Source organism: Pristiophorus japonicus, chromosome 24 (genome assembly GCF_044704955.1).
Source record: "Pristiophorus japonicus isolate sPriJap1 chromosome 24, sPriJap1.hap1, whole genome shotgun sequence".
NCBI classification, from domain to species: domain Eukaryota; kingdom Metazoa; phylum Chordata; class Chondrichthyes; family Pristiophoridae; genus Pristiophorus; species Pristiophorus japonicus.
The window spans coordinates 25,574,957-25,597,036 of NC_092000.1; the positions used below are offsets into that span (position 1 = coordinate 25,574,957).

Below are 22,080 nucleotides of genomic sequence, written 5' to 3' on the forward strand. Positions count from 1 at the left end.
CACAGTGTGGGGTCACACAGTATCGGAGTCACAGTGTGGGGTCACACAGTATCGGGGTCACAGTGTGGGGTCACACAGTATCGGGGTCACAGTGTGGGGTCACACAATATCGAGGTCACAGTGTGAGGTCACATAATATCCGGATGAGTGTGGGGTCACACAGTATCGAGGTCACAGTGCGGGGTCACACCGTTTCGGGGTCACAGCATGGGGTCACACAGTATCGGGGTCACAGTGTGGGGTCACACAGTATTGGGGTCACAGTGTGGGGTCACATAGTATCGGGGTCACAGTGTGGAGTCACACAGTATCGAGGTCACAGTGCGGGGTCACACAGTTTCGGGGTCACAGCGTGGGGTCACACAGTATCGGGTTTACAATGTGGGGTCACACAATATCGAGAAAACAGCGTGGTGTCACGCAGTGTTGGGGTCACAGTGTGGGATGAGACAATGTCGGGTCAAGGTATCAGCGTCATAGTGGGGGTCACACAGTATCGGGGTCACAGAGTGGAGTCACACAGTATCGGGGTCACACATTATCGGGGTCACAGTGTGGCGTCACACAGTATCGGGGTCACAGTGTGGAGTCACACAGTATCGGGGTCACACATTATCGGGGTCACAGTGTGGCGTCACACAGTATCGGGGTCACAGTGTGGTCCCACAGTATCGGGGTCACAGTGTGGAGTGACACTGTATCCGGGTCACAGTGTGGGGTCACACAGTATCGGGGTCACAGTGTGGGGTCACACAGCATCGGGGTCACAGTGTGGGGTTACACAGTATTGGGGGTCAGTGTGGGTTTACACAGTATCAGGTATAGTGTGGTCACACAGTATCGGGGTCACAGTGTGGGATCACACACTATCAGGGTCACAAATTGGGGTCACACAATATCGGAGGGTCAGTGTGGGGTCACACAGTATCGGAGTCACAGTGTGGTGTCACACATATCAGGGTCCAAGTGTGGGGCCAAACAGTATTGGGGTCAGTGTGAGGTCACACAGTATCGAGGTCAGTGTGAGGTCACACAGTATCGGGGTCACAGTGTGGGGTCACACAGTATCGGAGTCACAGTGTGGGGTCACACAGTATCGGGCTCACACAGTATCGGGGTCACAGTCTGGGGTTACACATTATCAGGGGTCAGTGTGGGGTCACACAGTATCGGGGTCACAGTGTGGGGGCACACTGCATCGGGGTCACAGTGTGGGGGCACACAGTATCGGGGTCACAGTGTGGGGTCACATAGTATTGGGGTCATAGTGTGAGGTCACAGTATGAGGTAACACAGTATTGGGGTCACACAGTATTGGGGTCATAGTGTGAGGTCACAGTATGAGGTAACACAGTATTGGGGTCACACAGTATTAGGGTCACAGTGTGGGGTCACACAGTATCAGGGTCTCAAATTGGGACCAAACAGTATTGGGGTCAGTGTAAGGTAACACAGTATCGGGGTCAGTGTGAGGTCACGCAGTATCAGTGTCACAGTGTGGGGTCACACAGTATCGGGGTCAGTGTGAGGTCACGCAGTATCGGTGTCACAGTGTGGGGTCACACAGTATCGGAGTCACAGTGTGGGGTCACACAGTATCGGGGTCACAGTTTGGGGTCACACAGTATCGGGGTCACAGTGTGGGGTCACACAGTATCGAGGTCACAGTGTGAGGTCACATAATATCCGGATGAGTGTGGGGTCACTCAGTATCGGGGTCACAGTGTGGGGTCACACAGTATCGGGGTCAAAGTGTGGGGTCACACAGTATCGGGGTCACAGTGTGGGGTCACACAGTATCGAGGTCACAGTGTGAGGTCACATAATATCCGGATCAGTGTGGGGTCACACAGTTTCGTGGTCACACAGTATCGGGGTCACAGTGTGGGGTCACACAGTATTGGGGTCACAGTGTGGGGTCACACAGTATCGGGGTCACAGCATGGGGTCACACAGTATCGGGGTCACAGTGTGGGGTCACTCAGTATTGGGGTCACAGTGTGGGGTCACATAGTATCGGGGTCACAGTGTGTAGTCACACAGTATCGAGGTCACAGTACGGGGTCACACAGTTTCGGGGTCACAGCTTGGGGTCACACAGTATCGGGTTTACAATGTGGGGTCACACAATATCGAGAAAACAGCGTGGTGTCACGCAGTGTTGGGGTCACAGTGTGGGGTGAGACAATGTCGGGTCACGGTATCAGCGTCATAGTGGGGGTCACACAGTATCGGGGTCACAGAGTGGAGTCACACAGTATCGGGGTCACACAGTATCGGGGTCACAGTGTGGTCACACATTATCGGGGTCACGGTGTGGGGTCACACAGTATCGGGGTCACAGTGTGGGGTCACACAGTATCGGGGTCACTGTGTGGGGTTACACAGTATTGGGGGTCAGTGTGGGTTTACACAGTATCAGGTATAGTGTGGTCACACAGTATCGGGGTCACAGTGTGGGGTCACACAGTATCGGGGTCAAGTGTGGGGTCACACAGTATCAGGGTCACAGTGTGGGGTCACACAGTATCGGGGTCACAGTGTGGGGTCACACTGTATCGGGGTCACAGTGTGGGGTCACACAGTATCGGGGTCACACCGTATCGGGGTCACAGTTTGCGGTTACACAGTTTTGGGGTCAAAGTGTGGGGTCACACAGTATCGGTTCACAGTGTGGTGTCACACAGTATCGGAGTCACAGTCTGGGGTTACACATTATCAGGGGTCAGTGTGGGGTCACACAGTATCGGGGTCACAGTGTGCGGTTACACAGTATCAGGATCACAGTGTGGGGTCACACAGTATCGGGATCACAGTGTGGGGTCACACAGTATCGGGATCACTTTGTGGGGTCACAATGTATTGGGGTCACAGTGTGGGGGCACACAGTATCGGGGTCACAGTGTGGGGTCACACAGTATTGGGGTCATAGTGTGAGGTCACAGTATGAGGTAACACAGTATTGGGGTCACACAGTATTGGGGTCATAGTGTGAGGTCACAGTATGAGGTAACATAGTATTGGGGTCACACAGTATCAGGGTCACAAATTGGGACCAAACAGTATTGGGGTCAGTGTAAGGTAACACAGTATCGGGGTCAGTGTGAGGTCACGCAGTATCGGTGTCAAGGTGTGGGGTCACACAGTATCGGAGTCACAGTGTGGGGTCACACAGTATAGGCGTCACAGTGTGGGGTCACACAGTATTGCGGTCACAGTGTGGGGTCACACAGTATCGGGGTCACAGTGTGGAGTCACACAGTATTGGGGTCACAGTGTGGGGTCACATAGTATCGAGGTCATAGTGTGGGGTCACACAGTATCGAGGTCACAGTGTGGGGTCACACAGTATCGAGGTCACAGTGTGAGGTCACATAATATCCGGATCAGTGTGGGGTCACACAGTATCGGGGTCACAGTGTGGAGTCACACAGAATCAGGGTCACAGTGTGGGGTCACACAGTATCGAGGTCACAGTGTGAGGTCACATAATATACGGATCAGTGTGGGGTCACACAGTATCGGGGTCACACAGTATCGGGGTCACAGTGTGGGGTCACACAGTATCGGGGTCACAGTGTGGAGTCACGCAGTATGGGGGTCACAGTGTGGGGTCACATAGTATCGGGGTCACAGCGTAGGGTCACACAGTATCGGGGTCACAGTGTCGGGTCACACAGTATCGAGGTCACAGTGTGGGGTCATACAGTATCGGGGTCACAGCGTGGGTCACACAGTATCGGGGTTACAGCGTGGGGTCACACAGTATCGGGTTTACAATGTGGGGTCACACAATATCGAGATCACAGCGTGGTGTCACGCAGTGTTGGGGTCACAGTGTGGGGTGAGACAATGTCGGGTCACACGGTATCAGCGCCATAGTGGGGTCACACAGTATCGGGGTCACAGAGTGGAGTCACACAGTATCGGAGTCACACATTATCGGGGTCACAGTGTGGGGTCACACAGTATCGGGGTCACAGTGTGGTCACACAGTATCGTGGTCACAGTGTGGGGTTACACAGTATTGGGGGTCAGTGTGGGTTTACACAGTATTAGGTATAGTGTGGTCACACAGTATCGGGGTCACAGTGTGGGGTCACACAGTATCGGGGTCACAGTGTGGGGTCACACAGTATCGGGGTCAGTGTGGGGTCACACAGTATCGGGGTCCCACAGTATCGGAGTCACAGTGTGGGGCTCACACAGTATCGGGGTCACACAGTATTGGGGTCACAGTTTGGGGTCACACAATACCGTGGGTCATTAAGGGGTCACACAGTATCGGGATCACAGCGTGGGGTCACACAGTATCGGGGTCACATTCTGTGGTCACACAGTATCGGGGGTCACAGCATGGGGTTACACAGTATCGGGGTCACAGTGTGGGGTCACACCGTATCAGGGTTACAGTGTGGGGTCAGACAGTATTCGGGTAACAATTTGGGGTCACAGTGTGGGGTCACACAGTATCGGGGTCACAGTGTGTGGTCACACAGAATCGGGGTCAGTGTGGGGTCATACAGTATCGGGGTCATAGTGTGGTGTCACACAGTATCGGGGTCACAATGTGGGGTCATTCAGTATCGGGGTCACACCGTATCGGGGTCACAGTTTGCAGTTACACAGTATTGGGGTCAAAGTGTGGGGTCACACTGTATCGGGTCACAGTGTGGTGTCACACAGTATCGGGGTCACAGTCTGGGGTAACACATTATCAGGGGTCAGTGTGGGGTCACATAGTATCGGGGTCACAGTGTGGGGTTACACAGTATCGGGATCACAGTGTGGGGTCACACAGTATCGGGATCACAATGTGGGGTCACACAGTATCGGGGTCACAGTGTGGGGTTACACAGTATCGGGATCACAATGTGGGGTCACACAGTATCGGGATCACTGTGTGGGGTCACAATGTATTGGGGTCACACTGCATCGGGGTCACAGTGTGGGGGCACACAGTATCGGCTCACAGTGTGGGGTCACACAGTATTGGGGTCATAGTGTGAGGTCACAGTATGAGGTAACACAGTATTGGGGTCACACAGTATTAGTGTCACAGTGTGGGGGCACACAGTATCGGGGTCACAGTGTGGGGTTACACAGTATCGGGATCACAGTGTGGGGTCACACAGTATTGGGGTCATAATGTGAGGTCACAGTATGAGGTAACACAGTATTGGGGTCACACAGTATTAGGGTCACAGTGTGGGGTCACACAGTATCAGGGTCACAAATTGGGACCAAACAGTATCGGGGTCAGTGTAAAGTCACACAGTATCGGGGTCACACAGTATCAGGGTCACACAGTATCGGGGTCACAGTGTGGGGTCACTCAGTATTGGGGTCACAGTGTGGGGTCACACAGTATCGGGGTCACAGTGTAGGGTCACACAGTATCGGGGTCACAGTGTGGAGTCACACAGTATCGGGGTCACAATGTGGGGTCACACAGTATCGGGGTCACAGTGTGGGGTCACATAGTCTCGGAGTCACACCGTGGGGTCACACAGTATCGGGGTCACAGTGTGGGGTCACACAGCATCGGGGTCACAGTGTGGAGTCACACAGTATCGGGGTCACAGTGTGGGGTCACACAGTATCGGGGTCACAGCGTGGGGTCACACAGTATCAGGTTTACAATGTGGGGTCACACAATATCGAGATCACAGCGTGGTGTCACGCAGTGTTGGGGTCACAGTGTGGGGTGAGACAATGTTGGGTCACACGGTATCAGCGTCATAGTGGGGTCACACAGTATCGGGGTCACAGAGTGGAGTCACACAGTATCGGGGTCACACATTATCGGGGTCACAGTGTGGGATCACACAGTATCGGGGTCACAGTGTGGTCACACAGTATCGGGGTCACTGTGTGGAGTGACACTGTATCGGGGTCACAGTGTGGGGTCACACAATATCGGGGTCACAGTGTGGGGTCACACAGTATCGGGTTCACAGTGTGGGGTTACACAGTATTGGGGGTCAGTGTGGGGTCACACAGTATCGGGGTCACATTGTGGGGTCACACAGTATCGGGGTTACAGTGTGTGGTCACACAGTATCGGGGTCACAGTGTGGGGTCAAACAGTATCGGGGTCAGTGTGGGGTCACACAGTATCGGGGTCCGACAGTATCAGAGTCACAGTTTGGGGTCACACAATATCGTGGGTCATTAAGGGGTCACACAGTATCGGGGTCACAGCGTGGGGTCACACAGTATCGGGGTCACAGTGTGGGGTCACACAGTATCGGGGTTACAGTGTGGGGTCAGACAGTATTCGGGTTACAATTTGGGGTCACACAGAATCGGGGTCAGTGTGGGGTCACACAGTGTCGGGGTCACAATGTGGGGTCACACAGTATCGGGGTCACAGTGTGGGGTCCCACAGTATCGGGGTCACAGTGTGGGGTCACACAGTATCGGGCTCACAGTGTGGGGTCCCACAGTATCGGGGTCACAGTGTGGGGTCACACAGTATTGGGGTCACAGTGTGGGGTCACACAGTATCGGGGTCACAGTGTGGGGTCCCACAGTATCGGGGTCACAGTGTGGGGTCACACAGTATCGGGGTCACAGTGTGGGGTCACACAGTATCGGGGTCACAGTGTTGGGTCACACAGTATCAGGTTCACAGTGTTGGGTCACACAGTATCAGGTTCACAGTGTGGGGTCACACAGTATCGGGGTCAATGTGGATTCACACAGTATCGGAGTCACAGTGTGTGTCACAGAATATCGGGGTCACAGTCCGGGGTCACAAAGTATAGGGGACTTCGTGTGGGGTCACACATTATTGGGGTCACATTGTGGAGTCACACAGTATCGGGGTCACAATGTGGGGTTACACAGTTTCGGGGGGTCAATGTGGGGTCACACAGTATCGGGGTCACAGGGTCGTGTCACACAGTATCTGGGGCACAGTGTGGAGCCACACATTATCGGGGTCACAATGTCGTGTCACACAGTATCTGGGTCACAGTGTGGGGTCACACATTATCTGGGTCACAGTGTGGGGTCACACAGTATCGGGGTCACACAGTATCGGGGTCACACAGTATCGGGGTCACAATGTGGGGTCACACAGTATCGGGGTCACACAGTATCAGGGTCACAGTGTGGTGTCACAAAGTATTGGGGTCACAGTGTAGGTACACACAGTATTGGGGTCAATGTGGGGTCACACAATATCGGGGTCAATGTGGGATCACAGAGTATCGGAGTCACAGTGTGGGGTCACACACTATCGGGGGTCACACAGTATCAGGGTCACAGTGTGGTGTCACAAAGTATTGGGGTCACAGTGTAGGTACACACAGTATTGGGGTCAATGTGGGGTCACACAATATCGGGGTCAATGTGGGATCACAGAGTATCGGAGTCACAGTGTGGGGTCACACACTATCGGGGTCACAGTGTGGGGTCACACAGTATCGGGGTCACACAGTATCAGGGTCACAGTGTGGTGTCACAAAGTATTGGGGTCACAGTGTAGGTACACACAGTATTGGGGTCAATGTGGGGTCACACAATATCGGGGTCAATGTGGGATCACAGAGCATCGGAGTCACAGTGTGGGGTCACACACTATCGGGGTCACAGTGTGGGGTCATACAGTATCGGAGTCACAGTGTGGGGTCACACAGTATCGGGGTCAATGTGGGATCACAGAGTATCGGAGTCACAGTGTGGGGTCACACAGTATCGGGGTCACAGTGTGGGGTCATACAGTATCGGGGTCAGTGTGGAACGACATGACTGTTGCCAACGAAATAAAGTCGTTGCACATACGTAAATCCAGTGGGTTTTTTCATTTATTGTCGACAGATTTCCCACAGATTTGTGAGAGCAGTCGCTCTGACCAGCATAGCTCAGTGGGCAGCACTTTCGTCCATGAGTCAGAAGGTTCTGGGTTCAAGTCCCACTCCAGGGACTTGAGCACATAACTCTACGTTGACACTCCCAGTGCACTGTTGGAGGTGCCGTCTTTCGGATGAGACATTAAACCGAGGCCCTGTCTGCTCTCTCAGGTGGATGTAAAAGATCCCATGGCACGATTGGAATAAGAGTAGGGGAGTTATCCCCAGTGTCCTGGGGCCAACATTTATCTCTCAATCAACATAATAAAAACAGATTATCTGGTCATTATCACATTGCTATTTGTGGGAGCTTGCTGTGTCCAAATTTACTGCCGCATTTCCGACGTTACAACAGTGACTACGCTCCAAAAGTACCTCACTGGATGGTATATTGTATTTGCCTCATGAGTTCTTTGCTTCAGAATTCATAGCAACGCATTGCTATCAAGAACCAGTTGGTTTATATTCAAAGGTTTAATATTCAAAGGTTTAACAATCACACTTCACATTACCAGTTCATCCACGGGGCTCACTACTGCATACCTCATCGTCAATGACCTAGACCCAACTGTCTGGGGTTTTATTGAGTTTTGTGATCATCATGTGACTGGCTAAGCCACTCCCAACTCAACACCTCTACAACTACTTCAGTTGCACCTGTAAATCAAATGTAAATCAAATGCCCCTTATTAACGGGGCACTAAAACTGACAATTTAAACAAATTAAACTTTATTCTTTAAACAGTCAAATTAAAATTTGGTTGCCGGGGGTGATGATGCACTCCAGTCCCTCCGGCGCCCACCTCTCGCGGAAGGCCGGGAGTGTACCAGTGGACACCGCGTGCTCCATCTCCAGGGACACCCTGGCTCGAATGTAACCGCAGAAGAGAGGCAGGCAGTCGGGCTGAACGACCTCCTTCGACCGCCCGCTGCCTGGACCGGTTGGTGGCCCCCTTGGCCGTGCCCGGGAGCAGTCCTACGAGGAGGCATTCAGACCTGCCCACTCCCCTCCGCACAGGGTGCCCATCAATCGCTCTACAAACAGGTGAGCATCCTCGCAGGTGCATACATTACAGCTCTTAAACGCTTTGGGACATCTGCAGGTTGTCAAAGGGGCTATAGAAATGCAAGGTCTTGGTCGAATCCCAATGACTCCGTGAGCTGTGGGTTGAGCGGCTGTTTTACGACATTTGGTGCAAACCCTAATTGGGGAATTTTGTTGTTGTTTTCAAGCACAAGTCACGATGGCTTCGACGAGCAGCACGGCCGTGACAAGGCCGACCACTGTGACCACCACCACCACCACCAGGAAAGCTTCGCTGCCCACCGTGGCCGTGGGCGCCATCAACCAGCTGGTGCCGGACCCGCGTCCCGTCACCCCCAATGCCCCCACCACCAGGCGCACGCCTCTCTCCAACCAACTGCCGTCACCGCAGCGGTACTGCGAACCGACCGAGGCACGCGGCATCAAGTGGCCGTCGACGCAGCAAGGTGTGCTGGTGGAGCGGCCATGTCCCAAGGGCACCAAAGGTACGAGACTGGCTCTGGATAAACTGGAACAGTACTGCTGTACTGATTACAAGCATTGTCCGCTGCTGCTGATAGGTGCCATACAACACTCGTTCTATCCAACCCATCAAAAACATTATCTCCCACATCGTCAGTCCCCAACACTGCCAGACATCAGATACTCAGTCCCCAACACTGCCAGACATTAGATACTCAGTCCCCAACACTGCCAGACATCAGATACTCAGTCCCCAACACTGCCAGACATTAGATACTCAGTCCCCAACACTGCCAGACATCAGATACTCAGTCCCCAACACTGCCAGACATCAGATACTCAGTCCCCAACACTGCCAGACATCAGATACTCAGTCCCCAACACTGCCAGACATCAGATACTCAGTCCCCAACACTGCCAGACGTCAGATACTCAGTCCCCAACACAGCCAGACATCAGATACTCAGTCCTCAACACTGCCAGACATTAGATACTCAGTCCCCAACACTGCCAGACGTCAGAAACTCAGTCCCCAACACAGCCAGACATCAGATACTCAGTCCCCAACACTGCCAGACATTAGATACTCAGTCCCCAACACTGCCAGACATTAGATACACAGTCCCCAACACAGCCAGACATCAGATACTCAGTCCCCAACACTGCCAGACAATAGATACTCAGTCCCCAACACTGCCAGACGTCAGATACTCAGTCCCCAACACAGCCAGACATCAGATACTCAGTCCCCAACACTGCCAGACATTAGATACTCAGTCCCCAACACTGCCAGACATTAGATACTCAGTCCCCAACACAGCCAGACATCAGATACTCAGTCCCCAACACTGCCAGACATTAGATACTCAGTCCCCAACACTGCCAGACATTAGATACTCAGTCCCCAACTTTGCCAGACATTAGCTATTCAGTCCCCAATACTTCCAGGCATTAGATACTTAGTCCCCAACACTGCCAGACATTAGATACTCAGTCCCCAACACTGGCAGATATCAAAATACTCAGACCCCAACAATGCCAGGCATTAGATACTCAGTCCCCAACACTGGCAGACATCAAGATACTCAGACCCCAACAATGCCAGGCATTAGATACTCAGTCCCAAACACTGCCAGACAGTAGATACTCAGTCCCCAACACTGCCAGACATTAGATACTCAGTACCCAACACTGGCAGACATCAAGATACTCAGACCCCAACAATGCCAGACAGTAGATACTCAGTCCCCAACACTGCCAGACATTAGATACTCAGTCCCCAACACTGCCAGACATTAGATACTCAGTCCCCAACACTGCCAGGCATTAGATACTCAGTCCCCAACACTACCAGGCATTAGATACTCAGTCCCCAACACTGTCAGGCATTAGATACTCAGTCCCAACACTGACAGACATCAGATGCTTAGTCCCCAACACTGCCAGATATTAGATACTCAGTCCCCAACACTGCCAGACATTAGATACTAAGTCCCCAACACTGCAAGGCGTTAGATATTCAGTCCCCAACATTGCCAGACATTAGATACTCAGCCCCAACACTGCCAGACATTAGATACTCGGTCCCCAACATTGCCAGACATTTGATACTCAGTCCCGAACACTGCCAGGCATTAGATACTCAGTCCCCAACACTGCCAGGCATTTGATACTCAGTCCCCAACACTGCCAGGCATTTGATACTCAGTCCCCAACACTGCCAGGCATTTGATACTCAGTCCCCAACACTGGTAGACATTAGATACTCAGTCCCCAACACTGCCAGGCATAAGATACTCAGTCCCCAACACAGCCAGGCATTTGATACTCAGTCCCCAACACTGCCAGACATTAAATACTCAGTCCCCAACACAGCCAGCTATTAGATACTCAGTCCCCAACACTGCCAGGCATCAGACACTTCGTCCGCAATACTGCCAGACATTAGATACTCAGTCCCCAACACTGCCAGACATTAGATACTCAGTCCCCAACACTGCCAGACATTAGATACTCAGTCCCCAATACTGCCAGACATTAGATACTCAGTCCCCAAAACTGCCAGACATTAGATACTCAGTCCCCAACTTTGCCAGACATTGGATATTCAGTCCCCAACATTGCCAGACATTAGATAATCAGTCCCCAACTTTGCCAGACATTAAATACTCAGTCCCCAACACTGCCAGATATTAGTTACTCAGTCCCCACCACTGCCAGGCATCAGACACTTTGTCCCCAATACTGCCAGACTTTAGATACTCAGTCCCCAAAACTGGCAGACATCAAGATAATCAGACTCCAACAATGCCAGGCATTAGATACTCAGTCCCAAACACTGCCAGACATTGGATACTCAGTCCCCAACACTGCCAGACATTAGATACTAAGTCCCCAACACTGCCAGACATTAGATACTCAGTCCCCAACACTGCCAGACATTAGATACTGAGTCCCCAACTTTGCCAGACATAAGCTATTCAGTCCCCAATACTTCCAGGCATTCGATACTCAGTCCCCAACACTGGCAGATATCAAAATACTCAGACCCCAACAATGCCAGGCATTAGAAACTCAGTCCCAAACACTGCCAGACATTGGATACTCAGTCCCGAACACTGCCAGACATTAGATACTCAGTCCCCAACACTGGCAGACATCAAGATACTCAGACCCCAACAATGCTAGGCATTAGATACTCAGTCCCAAACACTGCCAGGCATTAGATACTCAGTCCAGAACACTGCCAGACATTAGATTCTAAGTCCCCAACACTGCCAGGCAATAGATACTCAGTCCCCAACACTGCCAGGCATTAGATACTCAGTCCCCAACACTACCAGGCATTAGATACTCAGTCCCCAACACAGCCAGGCATTAGATACTCAGTCCCCAACACTGCCTCGTATCAGATACTCAGTCCCCAACACTGCCAGGCATTAGATACTCAGTCCCCAACACTACCAGGCATTAGATACTCAGTCCCCAACACTGCCAGGCATTAGATACTCAGTCCCCAACACTGACAGACATCAGATGCTCAGTCCCCAACACTGCCAGATATTAGATACTCAGTCCCCAACACTGCCAGACATTAGATACTAAGTCCCCAACACTGCAAGGCGTTAGATACTCAGTCCCCAACATTGCCAGACATTAGATACTCAGCCCCAACACTGCCAGACATTAGATACTCAGTCCCCAACACTGCCAGACATTTGATACTCAGACCCGAACACTGCCAGGCATTATATACTCAGTCCCCAACACTGCCAGGCATTTGATACTCAGTCCCCAACACTGCCAGGCATTTGATACTCAGTCCCCAACACTGCCAGGCATTTGATACTCAGTCCCCAACACTGCCAGGCATTTGATACTCAGTCCCCAACACTGGTAGACATTAGATACTCAGTCCCCAACACTGCCAGACATCAGATACTCAGTCCCCAACACTGCCAGACATTAGATACTCAGTCCCCAACACTGCCAGACATTAGATACTCAGTCCCCAACACAGCCAGACATCAGATACTCAGTCCCCAACACTGCCAGACATTAGATACTCAGTCCCCAACACTGCCAGACATTAGATACTCAGTCCCCAACTTTGCCAGACATTAGCTATTCAGTCCCCAATACTTCCAGGCATTAGATACTTAGTCCCCAACACTGCCAGACATTAGATACTCAGTCCCCAACACTGGCAGACATCAAGATACTCAGACCCCAACAATGCCAGGCATTAGATACTCAGTCCAAAACACTGCCAGACAGTAGATACTCAGTCCCCAACACTGCCAGACATTAGATACTCAGTCCCCAACACTGGCAGACATCAAGATACTCAGACCCCAACAATGCCAGGCATTAGATACTCAGTCCAAAACACTGCCAGACATTAGATACTCAGTCCCCAACACTGCCAGACATTAGATACTCAGTCCCCAACACTGGCAGACATCAAGATACTCAGACCCCAACAATGCCAGACAGTAGATACTCAGTCCCCAACACTGCCAGACATTAGATACTCAGTCCCCAACACTGCCAGACATTAGATACTCAGTCCCCAACACTGCCAGGCATTAGATACTCAGTCCCCAACACTGCCAGGCATTAGATACTCAGTCCCCAACACTACCAGACATTAGATACTCAGTCCCCAACACTGCCAGGCATTAGATACTCAGTCCCCAACACTGCCTCGTATCAGATACTCAGTCCCCAACACTGCCAGGCATTAGATACTCAGTCCCCAACACTACCAGGCATTAGATACTCAGTCCCCAACACTGCCAGGCATTAGATACTCAGTCCCCAACACTGCCAGACATTAGATGCTTAGTCCCCAACACTGCCAGACATTAGATACTCAGTCCCCAACACTGCCAGACATTAGATACTCAGTCCCCAATACTGCCAGACATTAGATACTCAGTCCCCAGCACTGCCAGACATTAGATACTCAGTTCCCAACTTTGCCAGACATTAGATGTTCAGTCCCCAACACTGCCAGACATTAAATACTCAGTCCCCAACACTGCCAGACATTAGATAATCAGTCCCCAACTTTGCCAGACATTAACTACTCAGTCCCCAACACTGCCAGATATTAGTTACTCAGTCCCCACCACTGCCAGGTTTCAGACACTTTGTCCCCAATACTGCCAGACTTCAGATACTCAGTCGCCAAAACTGGCAGACATCAAGATAATCAGACTCCAACAATGCCAGGCATTAGATACTCAGTCCCAAACACTGCCAGACATTGGATACTCAGTCCCAAACACTGGTAGACATTGGATACTCAGTCCCGAACACTGCCAGACATTAGATACTAAGTCCCCAACACTGCCAGACATTAGATACTCAGTCCCCAACACTGCCAGACATTAGATACTCAGTCCCCAACACTTGCAGATATCAAAATACTCAGACCCCAACAATGCCAGGCATTAGATACTCAGTCCCAAATACTGCCAGACAGTAGATACTCAGTCCCCAATACTGCCAGACATTAGATACTCAGTCCCCAACACTGCCAGACATTAGATACTCAGTCCCCAACTTTGCCAGACATTAGATATTCAGTCCCCAACATTGCCAGACATTAGATAATCAGTCCCCAACTTTGCCAGACATTAAATACTCAGTCCCCAACACTGCCAGATATTAGTTACTCAGTCCCCACCACTGCCAGGCATCAGACACTTTGTCCCCAATACTGCCAGACTTTAGATACTCAGTCCCCAAAACAGGCAGACATCAAGATAATCAGACTCCAACAATGCCAGGCATTAGATACTCAGTCCCAAACACTGCCAGACAGTAGATACTCAGTCCCCAACACTGCCAGACATTAGATACTCAGTACCCAACACTGGCAGACATCAAGATACTCAGACCCCAACAATGCCAGACAGTAGATACTCAGTCCCCAACACTGCCAGACATTAGATACTCAGTCCCCAACACTGCCAGACATTAGATACTCAGTCCCCAACACTGCCAGGCATTAGATACTCAGTCCCCAACACTGCCAGGCATTAGATACTCAGTCCTCAACACTGCCAGGCATTAGATACTCAGTCCCCAACACTGCCTCGTATCAGATACTCAGTCCCCAACACTGCCAGGCATTAGATACTCAGTCCCCAACACTACCAGGCATTAGATACTCAGTCCCCAACACTGCCAGGCATTAGATACTCAGTCCCAACACTGACAGACATCAGATGCTTAGTCCCCAACACTGCCAGATATTAGATACTCAGTCCCCAACACTGCCAGACATTAGATACTAAGTCCCCAACACTGCAAGGCGTTAGATATTCAGTCCCCAACATTGCCAGACATTAGATACTCAGCCCCAACACTGCCAGACATTAGATACTCGGTCCCCAACATTGCCAGACATTTGATACTCAGTCCCGAACACTGCCAGGCATTATATACTCAGTCCCCAACACTGCCAGGCATTTGATACTCAGTCCCCAACACTGCCAGGCATTTGATACTCAGTCCCCAACACTGCCAGGCATTTGATACTCAGTCCCCAACACTGCCAGGCATTTGATACTCAGTCCCCAACACTGGTAGACATTAGATACTCAGTCCCCAACACTGCCAGGCATTAGATACTCAGTCCCCAACACTGCCAGGCATTTGATACTCAGTCCCCAACACTGCCAGACATTAAATACTCAGTCCCCAACACAGCCAGCTATTAGATACTCAGTCCCCAACACTGCCAGGCATCAGACACTTCGTCCGCAATACTGCCAGACATTAGATACTCAGTCCCCAACACTGCCAGACATTAGATACTCAGTCCCCAACACTGCCAGACATTAGATACTCAGTCCCCAATACTGCCAGACATTAGATACTCAGTCCCCAAAACTGCCAGACATTAGATACTCAGTCCCCAACTTTGCCAGACATTGGATATTCAGTCCCCAACATTGCCAGACATTAGATAATCAGTCCCCAACTTTGCCAGACATTAAATACTCAGTCCCCAACACTGCCAGATATTAGTTACTCAGTCCCCACCACTGCCAGGCATCAGACACTTTGTCCCCAATACTGCCAGACTTTAGATACTCAGTCCCCAAAACTGGCAGACATCAAGATAATCAGACTCCAACAATGCCAGGCATTAGATACTCAGTCCCAAACACTGCCAGACATTGGATACTCAGTCCCCAACACTGCCAGACATTAGATACTAAGTCCCCAACACTGCCAGACATTAGATACTCAGTCCCCAACACTGCCAGACATTAGATACTGAGTCCCCAACTTTGCCAGACATAAGCTATTCAGTCCCCAATACTTCCAGGCATTCGATACTCAGTCCCCAACACTGGCAGATATCAAAATACTCAGACCCCAACAATGCCAGGCATTAGATACTCAGTCCCAAACACTGCCAGACATTGGATACTCAGTCCCGAACACTGCCAGACATTAGATACTAAGTCCCCAACACTGCCAGACATTAGATACTCAGTCCCCAACACTGCCAGACATTAGATACTCAGTCCCCAACACTTGCAGATATCAAAATACTCAGACCCCAACAATGCCAGGCATTAGATACTCAGTCCCAAACACTGCCAGACAGTAGATACTCAGTCCCCAACACTGCCAGACATTAGATACTCAGTCCCCAACACTGGCAGACATCAAGATACTCAGACCCCAACAATGCTAGGCATTAGATACTCAGTCCCAAACACTGCCAGGCATTAGATACTCAGTCCAGAACACTGCCAGACATTAGATTCTAAGTCCCCAACACTGCCAGGCAATAGATACTCAGTCCCCAACACTGCCAGGCATTAGATACTCAGTCCCCAACACTACCAGGCATTAGATACTCAGTCCCCAACACAGCCAGGCATTAGATACTCAGTCCCCAACACTGCCTCGTATCAGATACTCAGTCCTCAACACTGCCAGGCATTAGATACTCAGTCCCCAACACTACCAGGCATTAGATACTCAGTCCCCAACACTGCCAGGCATTAGATACTCAGTCCCCAACACTGACAGACATCAGATGCTCAGTCCCCAACACTGCCAGATATTAGATACTCAGTCCCCAACACTGCCAGACATTAGATACTAAGTCCCCAACACTGCAAGGCGTTAGATACTCAGTCCCCAACATTGCCAGACATTAGATACTCAGCCCCAACACTGCCAGACATTAGATACTCAGTCCCCAACACTGCCAGACATTTGATACTCAGACCCGAACACTGCCAGGCATTATATACTCAGTCCCCAACACTGCCAGGCATTTGATACTCAGTCCCCAACACTGCCAGGCATTTGATACTCAGTCCCCAACACTGCCAGGCATTTGATACTCAGTCCCCAACACTGCCAGGCATTTGATACTCAGTCCCCAACACTGGTAGACATTAGATACTCAGTCCCCAACACTGCCAGACATCAGATACTCAGTCCCCAACACTGCCAGACATTAGATACTCAGTCTCCAACACTGCCAGACATTAGATACTCAGTCCCCAACACAGCCAGACATCAGATACTCAGTCCCCAACACTGCCAGACATTAGATACTCAGTCCCCAACACTGCCAGACATTAGATACTCAGTCCCCAACTTTGCCAGACATTAGCTATTCAGTCCCCAATACTTCCAGGCATTAGATACTTAGTCCCCAACACTGCCAGACATTAGATACTCAGTCCCCAACACTGGCAGACATCAAGATACTCAGACCCCAACAATGCCAGGCATTAGATACTCAGTCCAAAACACTGCCAGACAGTAGATACTCAGTCCCCAACACTGCCAGACATTAGATACTCAGTCCCCAACACTGGCAGACATTAGATACTGAGTCCCCAACTTTGCCAGACATAAGCTATTCAGTCCCCAATACTTCCAGGCATTCGATACTCAGTCCCCAACACTGGCAGATATCAAAATACTCAGACCCCAACAATGCCAGGCATTAGATTCTCAGTCCCAAACACTGCCAGACATTGGATACTCAGTCCCGAACACTGCCAGACATTAGATACTAAGTCCCCAACACTGCCAGACATTAGATACTCAGTCCCCAACACTGCCAGACATTAGATACTCAGTCCCCAACACTTGCAGATATCAAAATACTCAGACCCCAACAATGCCAGGCATTAGATACTCAGTCCCAAACACTGCCAGACATTGGATACTCAGTCCCGAACACTGCCAGACATTAGATACTAAGTCCCCAACACTGCCAGACATTAGATACTCAGTCCCCAACACTGCCAGACATTAGATACTCAGTCCCCAACACTTGCAGATATCAAAATACTCAGACCCCAACAATGCCAGGCATTAGATACTCAGTCCCAAACACTGCCAGACAGTAGATACTCAGTCCCCAACACTGCCAGACATTAGATACTCAGTCCCCAACACTGGCAGACATCAAGATACTCAGACCCCAACAATGCTAGGCATTAGATACTCAGTCCCAAACACTGCCAGGCATTAGATACTCAGTCCAGAACACTGCCAGACATTAGATTCTAAGTCCCCAACACTGCCAGGCAATAGATACTCAGTCCCCAACACTGCCAGGCATTAGATACTCAGTCCCCAACACTACCAGGCATTAGATACTCAGTCCCCAACACAGCCAGGCATTAGATACTCAGTCCCCAACACTGCCTCGTATCAGATACTCAGTCCCCAACACTGCCAGGCATTAGATACTCAGTCCCCAACACTACCAGGCATTAGATACTCAGTCCCCAACACTGCCAGGCATTAGATACTCAGTCCCCAACACTGACAGACATCAGATGCTCAGTCCCCAACACTGCCAGATATTAGATACTCAGTCCCCAACACTGCCAGACATTAGATACTAAGTCCCCAACACTGCAAGGCGTTAGATACTCAGTCCCCAACATTGCCAGACATTAGATACTCAGCCCCAACACTGCCAGACATTAGATACTCAGTCCCCAACACTGCCAGACATTTGATACTCAGACCCGAACACTGCCAGGCATTATATACTCAGTCCCCAACACTGCCAGGCATTTGATACTCAGTCCCCAACACTGCCAGGCATTTGATACTCAGTCCCCAACACTGCCAGGCATTTGATACTCAGTCCCCAACACTGCCAGGCATTTGATACTCAGTCCCCAACACTGGTAGACATTAGATACTCATTCCCCAACACTGCCAGACATCAGATACTCAGTCCCCAACACTGCCAGACATTAGATACTCAGTCTCCAACACTGCCAGACATTAGATACTCAGTCCCCAACACAGCCAGACATCAGATACTCAGTCCCCAACACTGCCAGACATTAGATACTCAGTCCCCAACACTGCCAGACATTAGATACTCAGTCCCCAACTTTGCCAGACATTAGCTATTCAGTCCCCAATACTTCCAGGCATTAGATACTTAGTCCCCAACACTGCCAGACATTAGATACTCAGTCCCCAACACTGGCAGACATCAAGATACTCAGACCCCAACAATGCCAGGCATTAGATACTCAGTCCAAAACACTGCCAGAAAGTAGATACTCAGTCCCCAACACTGCCAGACATTAGATACTCAGTCCCCAACACTGGCAGACATCAAGATACTCAGACCCCAACAATGCCAGGCATTAGATACTCAGTCCAAAACACTGCCAGACATTAGATACTCAGTCCCCAACACTGCCAGACATTAGATACTCAGTCCCCAACACTGGCAGACATCAAGATACTCAGACCCCAACAATGCCAGACAGTAGATACTCAGTCCCCAACACTGCCAGACATTAGATACTCAGTCCCCAACACTGCCAGACATTAGATACTCAGTCCCCAACACTGCCAGGCATTAGATACTCAGTCCCCAACACTACCAGACATTAGATACTCAGTCCCCAACACTGCCAGGCATTAGATACTCAGTCCCCAACACTGCCTCGTATCAGATACTCAGTCCCCAACACTGCCAGGCATTAGATACTCAGTCCCCAACACTACCAGGCATTAGATACTCAGTCCCCAACACTGCCAGGCATTAGATACTCAGTCCCAACACTGACAGACATCAGATGCTTAGTCCCCAACACTGCCAGATATTAGATACTCAGTCCCCAACACTGCCAGACATTAGATACTAAGTCCCCAACACTGCAAGGCGTTAGATACTCAGTCCCCAACATTGCCAGACATTAGATACTCAGCCCCAACACTGCCAGACATTAGATACTCAGTCCCCAACACTGCCAGACATTTGATACTCAGTCCCGAACACTGCCAGGCATTATATACTCAGTCCCCAACACTGCCAGGCATTTGATACTCAGTCCCCAACACTGCCAGGCATTTGATACTCAGTCCCCAACACTGCCAGGCATTTGATACTCAGTCCCCAACACTGCCAGGCATTTGATACTCAGTCCCCAACACTGGTAGACATTAGATACTCAGTCCCCAACACTGCCAGGCATTAGATACTCAGTCCCCAACACTGCCAGGCATTTGATACTCAGTCCCCAACACTGCCAGACATTAAATACTCAGTCCCCAACACAGCCAGCTATTAGATACTCAGTCCGCACCACTGCCAGGCATCAGACACTTCGTCCGCAATACTGCCAGACATTAGATACTCAGTCCCCAACACTGCCAGACATTAGATACTCAGTCCCCAACACTGCCAGACATTAGATACTCAGTCCCCAACTTTGCCAGACATTAGATATTCAGTCCCCAACTTTGCCAGACATTAGATACTCAGTCCCCAACACTGCCAGACATTAGATACTGAGTCCCCAACTTTGCCAGACATTAGCTATTCAGTCCCCAATACTTCCAGGCATTAGATACTCAGTCCCCAACACTGGCAGATATCAAAATACTCAGACCCCAACAATGCCAGGCATTAGATACTCAGTCCCAAACACTGCCAGACATTGGATACTCAGTCCGAACACTGCCAGACATTAGATACTAAGTCCCCAACACTGCCAGACATTAGATACTCAGTCCCCAACACTGCCAGACATTAGCTATTCAGTCCCCAATACTTCCAGGCATTAGATACTCAGTCCCCAACACTGCCAGACATTAGATACTCAGTCCCCAACACTTGCAGATATCAAAATACTCAGACCCCAACAATGCCAGACATTAAATACTCAGTCCCAAACACTGCCAGACAGTAGATACTCAGTCCCCAACACTGGCAGACATCAAGATACTCAGACCCCAACAATGCTAGGCATTAGATACTCAGTCCCAAACACTGCCAGGCATTAGATACTCAGTCCAGAACACTGCCAGACATTAGATTCTAAGTCCCCAACACTGCCAGGCATTAGATACTCAGTCCCCAACACTGCCAGATATTAGTTACTCAGTCCCCAACACTGCCAGACATTAAATACTCAGTCCCCAACACAGCCAGCTATTAGATACTCAGTCCGCACCACTGCCAGGCATCAGACACTTCGTCCGCAATACTGCCAGACATTAGATACTCAGTCCCCAAAACTGGCAGACATCAAGATAATCAGACTCCAACAATGCCAGGCATTAGATACTCAGTCCCAAACACTGCCAGACATTGGATACTCAGTCCCGAACACTGCCAGACATTAGATACTAAGTCCCCAACACTGCCAGACATTAGATACTCAGTCCCCAAAACTGCCAGACATTAGATACTGAGTCCCCAACTTTGCCAGACATTAGCTATTCAGTCCCCAATACTTCCAGGCATTAGATACTCAGTCCCCAACACTTGCAGATATCAAAATACTCAGACCCCAACAATGCCAGGCATTAGATACTCAGTCCCAAACACTGCCAGACATTGGATACTCAGTCGCGAACACTGCCAGACATTAGATACTAAGTCCCCAACACTGCCAGACATTAGATACTCAGTCCCCAACACTGCCAGACATTAGATACTCAGTCCCCAACACTTGCAGATATCAAAATACTCAGACCCCAACAATGCCAGGCATTAGATACTCAGTCCCAAACACTGCCAGACAGTAGATACTCAGTCCCCAACACTGCCAGACATTAAATACTCAGTCCCCAACACAGCCAGCTATTAGATACTCAGTCCGCACCACTGCCAGGCATCAGACACTTCGTCCGCAATACTGCCAGACATTACATACTCAGTCCCCAAAACTG

The 22,080-nt window shown here is 50.4% G+C and overlaps 1 protein-coding gene across 1 annotated transcript in view; it reads left to right on the forward strand.

The window, feature by feature from the left end:
* Positions 1-22,080, forward strand: part of LOC139237849 (adhesion G protein-coupled receptor L1-like) — a 454,570-nt gene that overhangs the window by 274,087 nt on the left and 158,403 nt on the right. The window contains exon 7 of the mRNA XM_070867073.1: positions 9,093-9,389. Within this exon, the coding sequence (XP_070723174.1) occupies positions 9,093-9,389 (297 nt within the window). The remainder of the gene's footprint in view (positions 1-9,092; positions 9,390-22,080) is intronic.